This window comes from Tiliqua scincoides, chromosome 4, assembly GCF_035046505.1.
Source record: "Tiliqua scincoides isolate rTilSci1 chromosome 4, rTilSci1.hap2, whole genome shotgun sequence".
NCBI lineage: Eukaryota > Metazoa > Chordata > Lepidosauria > Squamata > Scincidae > Tiliqua > Tiliqua scincoides.
In genome coordinates, this window is record NC_089824.1 from 177,504,695 (window position 1) to 177,513,237 (window position 8,543).

General features: G+C 46.1%; 1 protein-coding gene across 1 annotated transcript in view; it reads left to right on the plus strand.

The window, feature by feature from the left end:
• The window catches only part of MFSD4A (major facilitator superfamily domain containing 4A), a 46,705-nt gene extending 39,127 nt beyond the window's left edge, over window positions 1–7,578 (plus strand). Inside the window, exons 7-10 of the mRNA XM_066624658.1 lie at window positions 4,500–4,647; window positions 5,578–5,648; window positions 6,359–6,479; window positions 7,511–7,578. Of these exons, the coding sequence (XP_066480755.1) occupies window positions 4,500–4,647; window positions 5,578–5,648; window positions 6,359–6,479; window positions 7,511–7,578 (408 nt within the window). The remainder of the gene's footprint in view (window positions 1–4,499; window positions 4,648–5,577; window positions 5,649–6,358; window positions 6,480–7,510) is intronic.
• Window positions 7,579–8,543: the final 965 nt, after the last annotated feature.

An 8,543-nucleotide genomic window follows, 5' to 3' on the forward strand; every position in this document is an offset into this window, starting at 1 on the left:
GCTGCTAACCAGTATAGGGTTTTTAAGTACCCCTAAACAAAAACAAAATTTAAAAAAGCTATGCAGTCAGACAGCCAGCAGCAGGGTGGGGGCTATCCAGTGTTTTGCATCAAGTGCCACATGTATGACTATATGCCTCTGGGGCATGTCATGGGTGTGTCCTCGGTGCAAGGAGCTCCAGGGACTCAGGGAACGCGTCTGCTCCCTTGAAGCTCCTGGAGAAGCAGAGGCAGGCAGAGAAGGACCGTGGGGAGACTTCCGGGGACGATCAGGCTTCGTCCCAACCTCAGGCATGCAGCTCCTCAGCTGCCCGGGTGGGAAGTCTCGGGGCTGGAGGACATCATCCTGGAGAAGAGGGAAACAATCCCCTTGGGGGACCCCTTCTCCAGGCGACGGACCCGTATCCGAATGCACTCAGGATACTCCTTGGCGGGAGGGGGGTCGGGAGCTTCTTGTAGTGGGGGATTCGATTATTAGAAACATAGAGAGGGGGGTTTGCAACGGATGTGAGGACCGCATGGCGACTTGCCTGCCTGGTGCAAAGGTTGCGGACATCACTATTCGTCTAGACAGGCTGGTAGACAGTGCTGGGAAGGAGGTAGCGGTTGTGGTGCATATCGGTACCAACGACGTGGGCTAGTGTAGCCAGGAGGTTCTGAAGGCCAAATTTAGGCTATTAGGTAGGAAGCTGAAAGCCAGGACCTCAAAGGTAGTGTTCTCTGAAGTGCTACCTGTTCCACACGTGAGCCAGCTAGGCAGGCAGAGATCAGGGGTCTCTATGTGTGGATGAGACAGTGGTGTAGGGAGGAGGGGTTTAGATTCGTTAGGCACTGGGGAACATTTTGGGACAAGCGGGGCCTGTACAAGAGGGACGGGCTCCACTTGAACCAGAATGGAACCAGACTGCTGGCGCATAACATTAAAAAGGTGGCAGAGCAGCTTTTAAACTGAGCCCTGAGGGAAGGCCGACAGGAGCCAAGGGGCATCCGGTGGGGAGGTTAGAGAACAACAAGGTAAAGGCAGAGTAGGAGAAGAAATTGAGAATGGTAGCATGATGGGATGTGATAGACGGTTTGGCACAATGAGAGGATTCGGGGATAAAGGAGCTAATAAGCAGCCCATCCTGGGGCATTCCATGTACAAATGCTTTTATGCAAATACCCGAAGTCTCCGAGCAAAGATGGGAGAACTGGAATGTCTGGTGACTGGGGAAGATATTGACATAGTGGGCATAACGGAAACCTGGTGGAATGCGGAGAATCAGTGGGATACCGCAATCCTGGGCTATAAACTCTACAGGAGGGACAGGGAGGGGCGGGTTGAAGGTGGGGTGGCTGTTTATGTTAAGGAAGGGATAGAATTCAGCGAAGTAGAAATTGAAAGTGGGTCCGACTCCATAGAATCTCTATGGGTTAAATTACCAGGCCTGAGGAGTGATGTAATACTGGGGGCGTACTATCCTCCTCCAGACCAGAAACCAGAAGGGGACCTTGAAATGAGGAAACAGATCAGGGAGGTGACAAGGAGGGACAGGGTGGTCATCATGGGGGACTTCAATTATCCTCATATTGACTGGGTCAGGAGAGAGATCTTGGGGTGGTGGTGGACAAGTTGATGAAAGTGTCTACGTAATGTGCGGCGGCAGTAAAGAAGGCCAATTCCTTGCTTGGGATAATTAGAAAAGGTATTGAGAACAAAACAGCTAATATTATAATGCCGTTGTACAAATCTATGGTAAGGCCACACCTGGAGTATTGTGTCCAGTTCTGGTCGCCGCATCTCAAAAAGGATATAGTGGAAATGGAAAAGGTGCAAAGGAGGGCAACTAAGATGATTACTGGGCTGGGGCACCTTCCTTATGAGGAAAGGCTACGGCATTTGGGCCTCTTAAGCCTAGAAAAGAGGTGCCTGAGGGGGGACATGATTGAGACATACAAAATTACACATGGGAAGGATAAAGTGGACAGAGAGATGCTCTTTACACTCTCACATAACACCAGAACCAGGGGACATCCACTAAAATTGAGTGTTGGGAGAGTTAGGACAGACAAAAGAAAATATTTCTTTACTCGGTGTGTGGTTGGTCTGTGGAACTCCTTGCCACAGGATGTGGTGATGGCACCTGGCCTGGATGCTTGTAAAAGGGGATTGGACAAGTTTCTGGAGGAAAAATCCATTATGGGTTACAAGCCATGATGTGTATGTGCAACCTCCTGATTTTATAAATGGGCTATGTCAGAATGCCAGATGCACCAGGATGAGGTCTCCTGTTATCTGGTGTGCTCCCTGGGGCATTTGGTGGGCTGCTGTGAAATACAGGAAGCTGGACTAGATGGGCCTATGGCCTGATCCAGTGGGGCTGTTCTTATGTTCTTATGAGATGCAGGGAGCAGAAAAACTCTGGGCACTTTTCACCCCAGCTCTGCTATCATGCAGCTGATGAGTGGGAAGCAAATCCAAGTGCAGCAAGCCTGCCTCCTACCCCTTTACTTTTCTCCTTCACAGTCCCTTTAAACAAAACAAGAGGTGCTGGGTGCATTGGGAGCGCCCAGCACACCACACACTTTCTGTTTTATTTAAAGGGGACATGGAGGAAAAAGGTAAGGAGTATGGGGCAGGCTTGCAGCCTTTTGTGCAGTGGGTGGGGCATGTGTTGGCACTGGATCACCTCTCTGATTGTGTGGGGATCTGGACATAACATAGTTCAGATCCAGATCAAACCTCTCCAACAGTAGCTGCTATTTGTGCTTGCAAAAAGAAAAGAAAAAAAAAGACAAAAGTGCTAAGTGCATGCTTCTTGGAATTCTTACATAAGTGTTCAACCCAGAGCATTTAAAAACACGGTACCTACCCTTTGCACAAAGGTAAACATTAGACTCATTCTGTGTCCTGGTTCCCTGTCTTTAAAATGTTTACCCTGCTTTGTTGTAAGAGCATGCTGTTGCTATTGGCGCTTGAAGCCAACAGTGCAAAATATCAAAATATCCCCAGGCAGAAATGGTCTTCCAGTAAGAAGCTATTTTCTGTTTGTTAAAAATATGATGTGGTAGACTGCAGGGAAACTGTTGAGAGTGAAATGTCAACTTTTTATTCCAGCTGAGATGCATGCCAGAAAATGTAGTATTGTCCACCAGACTGAAAGGGCATGTCTGTGTATCAAGGTGAATTCACACATGCTACATTTGGTAACTGCAGCACCAAGTGATGAATTTTGGGTGTGAAATGGTTATCTTGGCTCAGCAACCCCAGAGAGAACTGTGTTATCAAATCAACACAATGTTGTACTCAGGCATTTCACATGTTCAGCTGCAAAATGTCAGGTGTTGGGATACTGGGTGATGCTTAAGCATGTGTGAATCAGTCTGTGGCCTATATATGCAGAGTGGTGCAACCTGATGCCAGCTCAAATCTGCCATCTCCTCACTGCAGAATGAAAACCAAACCCTTACCATACTCCTCATGCACTGCCATGGAAACTGGAAGTATGAGACTTCTTGTTTCATTTCCAGGGACAGTGTGAATGCACAGTCAAAGAGGGGAATGATCTGCTTCTCAAAAAAGCAAGCAGGAAGGAGTTCATAGCAGCTTGCACTGGTGACTGGTTGGATGGATGCACCCATGAAAGGCACCCCAAGTCCACTGCCCCCTCAGATTCCTTGCAATCTGCACCAGGTGGCTAGATGGCTGCCCTGGCAGTGTATACATGAAGCAAAATGAGAAGACAGATCTGAGATGGTAGAATGGACTGTATCACTTCAAACTGCTGGTGGGTACTTCAGTTTTGGAATATTTCCCTATGTGAAGAACTCTCTGTAAGTAGACAACAAGTCCAATAGGGATTGGGACAAGCTATAACTTGATGTGTTTTTAACTTACAGGGGTTTCTTTTATATGGGGTAGTGTTTCAAAAAGGCCTTCCTCAAAGTTGCCTCACTGGCAACTGGAAGTGGTACATTCCACTCTACCATCTCATGTTGATTCCACATTTCACTGCATTCAGAGACCAGACTTCAGTACACTGTTCTCTGAGTGGTGTTTCTCAAACTGTGGGTCAGGACCCACTAGGTGGGTCATGAGCCAATTTCAAGTGGGTTCCCATTCATTTCAATATTTTATTTTTCCTATATTAGACTTGATGCTACCATGGTATGTGACCGCATTTAGGGAAATATTACAGACCTGTACTTTTTAACAAGCTACTACGCATATTCTTTTAACTATGTTAGTACATGGGACTTATTCCTGGGTAAGTGTGGATAGGATTGCAGTCTAGGATCATTAAAAATTTTCCTGCTTGATGTCACTTGCAGTCATGACATCACTTCCTGTGGGTCCTGACAGATTCTCATTCTAATAAGTGGGTTCTGGTGCTAAATGTGTGAGAACCACTGAGCCAGAGGACCAAATGGCTATTTTCTCAGTCTGCTTTCTAATTACTGTTCATGGCTTTTCTTGACTACGTTTTGTTTTTGTCTTCCCTCCTCCATCTGTCATTGCAGATTGGCGTGGTTATAACCTTCTTCCTGCTCCTGATCTTTTCATACAGTGTTGTCTTTCTGTTTGTGGGAACAGCATCCCTGGGTCTGTTCCTCAGCAGCACATTCCCCAGTGTACTGGCCTACACTGAAGACATTCTTCAGTACAAAGGTGAATTCAAACTTCTCATCACACCTTGAATAGCTTCAGTAGGCACGGAGAAGAGCTTTTGAGCGGGGTCTTCTGTACTCTTCCAAGATGAGTTCATGTCCTGTCTGTTTGAAAGCCCACATTGAGACTATGTAACCTGCCCTAGGGCTATGGGCAGGTAGACCATTTCCTTCTCTGTTCTTTCTCATTGCTAGCTTTGGGAGGTGGTTACTTTCATTTTACAGATAAGAACCTGAGGACAGCTTCATTTGCGATTCACTGTCAGTGTACCCATAAGATGGCAGGCATGCACACCTAAAACGTAGGATATGAATGCAATAAGCACTTTGGTTGTCCACCAGATAAAGTGTGAAATAGCTCTAACAAATAACTTGCCGGAAGCCATATAGGGAGGCTGTTGCATCAGTGCTGAAATTTGATTTGGGGTTTTCCAGATCAGAATGCAATACTGCATGCAACGAAGGCTATAGTCCATGAAAGCTTATGCCACAATAAATGTGCTAGTCTTTAAGGTGCCACAGGGCTCTTTGGTGGTTGTTACATTTATAGTCTACCTTTATAGTCTTCAGTCTGATGAAAATGGTGTCCTGTTCAGGCACTGACCAGACCTGCTTAGCTTTAGGTTGCTGCAACTCTTCAAGTTGCTCTGGGTGGCCCACACAGGTTATCTCACTTTACACTGCCAAAGATGAACTACAGACCCTGGCTGTTAATAAAGAACATTTGTTCATCTTACCTGATTTATGTGGGAAACTTAAGTCCTCTCCTTCAATATAGCATTTGTGCCACTGAATGCACTGAATTTGTGCCACTTGTGCCACTGAATTTGTGCCACTTGGAAAAGCAAGCACATATGCATCCTGCTGTATTTCTTCACCCTCCACATTCTCTGCTTGTTTAAAGCAACCATTTGGGCCATTTTCATTCCAGGCTGTGCTACCACCGTATTGGTGACAGGAGCTGGAGTTGGAGAGATGGTCCTGCAGTTACTAGTGGGGTCGGTAAGTGTGCAAGATACACCAAAGGAAGAAGGTAGTGGTATAAACATTCTTGAACTATCCAGTGACCTTGTCGATGCTGATAGCCAGTTCTCCTGAACACACCAGGGGGTAGATGCTGTGTTAATGGTAGCCCAGAGGTGTGGTCAAGTGTTGGTGTAAAAGATGTCATGAACTTCAGGTGGCGGAACTATGGAGCCTGCAGATATTCTGTAGTCCTCCATCCTGCAGCACAGTTGGAAGCAGTTTAAGTGCATTTTTGCTTTGGAGAATGCTGCTGTCCAGTTTCTCTCTTACTTTCTTTTTAACATTGCAGCCGATATGACTTTCTTGAGCCTTCTTCAGTACTCATTTTGAAAGAGGAAAATCCTGGTTGAAACACATAGGTTTATTTGAAAGAAAGAAAGAGAGAAAGAAAGCTTAGACACACTTGGCAGTACATTTATTGAACTCATGAAACAGCAGGTAGAAGCGCCAGGGAAACAGATGGCATTTGCTGCTTTCCCTGAAGCTCAGACAACTTGGTTTAAAGAGGTCAGCAAGGGGAAGTGAATTCTACATAACTGCAATGGCCATTGTTGGGGCAGTCTGCAGTTTTTGTTCTTCTGGCTTCCAGGCCTTCCAAGACAATGAGTTGTGCTCATTAGTTTAGGGTGCAACTGGGAATGCATTGAAGCAACTGGCCTTACACTTGGTGTTTTTCTTTGTGACAGATCATCCACGATCAGGGCAGTTACAGTTTCCTGGTCTGTGGGACCATCTTTGGAGCCTTGGCCTTTACTTTTTACGTCTTCCTTCTATTTTTCCACAGGATGCACCCTCAGCCCCAGTCAGGTAAGACGGGCCAACCCGTTACCCCTGTGCTTTTAAAAAGAGAGGAAGAGGGGTGTGTGGCTGTTAGTGCAGAGCAAGCAAGCAGCACTCAGAGGAAAAATGCAAGGAAGTGTTTGTTTTCCAGCTGCTTCCTGTCCGTTTTTCCTGCTTGGACTGGTCCACACAATGCTCCAACAGCCATGCAGGAGGTGCCAGGGAAAGTGAAATACTTTTCCCCCCACGTCCACTTCTCTCCTCTAAAATGTGTTTTGAAACCTAAAAAGCAACAAACATTAGTTGGTTTTGCCTGCTACACTGAGAAAAGATTTGGGACTCCTAGGGCCTAAGTGAGAGGCTGTTGGCTTCCAGCTTCTTTCACTTCAATGTCCTCTTCTGCAAAGAGGCAACCCAGCATTGTAAACTGTAGCCATCACAGTATCTTCTGAAGGAGGTGTTAGGTTCATTCTCTTCAGACAAATGAAGTGAGAGTTAAATGTAGCATAGGGGACAGCACGCTGGACTATTTCCACTCTCCACTTGCCCACAGAGGTAACTTGGTGACTCTGAACCAATCCTTCTCATAACTGTGGGGAGGGGGGGGAATGGGCATGACCCCATTTTGGGCTCCATGATGGGAGGGTGGGATAAAAATATAATGAACCCTGCTGCAGCCTTGCTTTGGGGTCTTTGCCTAGAATTTATCATGAGGCTGGTCTCTGGGTTCCTTGTTGCATTGGTTTTTGGTGCTTGGCAGAGGGCCTCTGTGCCAAGTCAATGCAAGCAGAACTTGGAACCATTCTGAAGTACATGGAAATATTAGTAGTGGAAATGTACCTAATCAGTGCACATCTAGAAATAGGTAGGGACATGCACAGTGGGGAATGTAATTGGCTGTGGTGCCTTGTAGCATAGTTGGCAGTACTAGTATTGTGCATATGATCAAATGGTGGTGTCACTGAGGAGTTGTTGGACTGGCAAATCCCTTTTACTGCACTGACAATGGATGTGTTAATACATAGTTACAAGCAGCTGAAATAAGTCTTGTCTTGCAGATATAGATTTGACACCTGACAAGCCGCCGCCGCCACCCCTAGGAGAACCTGGACTTTATCAGGGCTAAAGGAAGCTGAGCATTTGTTTTTGGAATTAAGCACACAGTCACTATAATTGAAAGATTTGATTTACCTGAATTTTCTACAATCAGACTTGTTGGTTACAACAACTTGTTCCTGTCATCCATCTCTACCAGAGAAGGCTCACTGCAGAAAGAGACACACTGCAGAATCCTAGAACGGCTGAAATTTTGCTATATGAAGGTTTCATTCCTCTGGCAAACTTCCATATCCATTCAGGAGGACAGGTGATGGAAAAAGTGTGTTGCTGTTAACTTCATGTGCAGTGTGGTCTTCTGCTGTTCTGTAGCCACTTTAACCAGGGGGCACCCGGCTCCAGTGGTGGACATCCCTTCTAATTTGGTACGCTGCTGGGCAGTAAAGGAGCTCTGCCCTACTTCAGGGGTCCAGAACCATTCATCCAAGTTGTAGGACTGAAGTCTCATGCTTCCCCAATGAGACTTCACCCTGTTCCAGTAGTGGTAAAGCCAAAGGTAGTATAGCACTACTAATGATGGGTTATGCTCCCCTGAGCCAAAAGATGCTGCCCTCTCAAAATTAGCACAATAGAAGGAATGAGAGAGCTGTGAGCTACCTTGCTTGAGGGAACTGCTATTGGGAAGTATGTTAAGCCAAACATCAAGTCCCTTCCATTTGTGCAATATAACAAGAGGTGCCTTCTAGCAGCAGAAAGCAAGAGGTACTGAATGTCCAGGAAGTAGCAGCCATTTTTATGACTGCTATAAGGAAAAGGTAATGGGATAGTCTGGAAGACAACTGGAGCTGGTTGTGTTACAAAGGCTGCCCATGGATATACATATGTATATAATGGAATGTTAATGTGATTGCTCTTGTTGCATGAACTTGTGGAGTGACTAGGATGGGACCCAGCAATGTCACTGCAATAGATATTTTCTTCCTCCCCTACCAGAGTTTTGTTACACTACTCAGTTCCAAGATGTACATTTATACT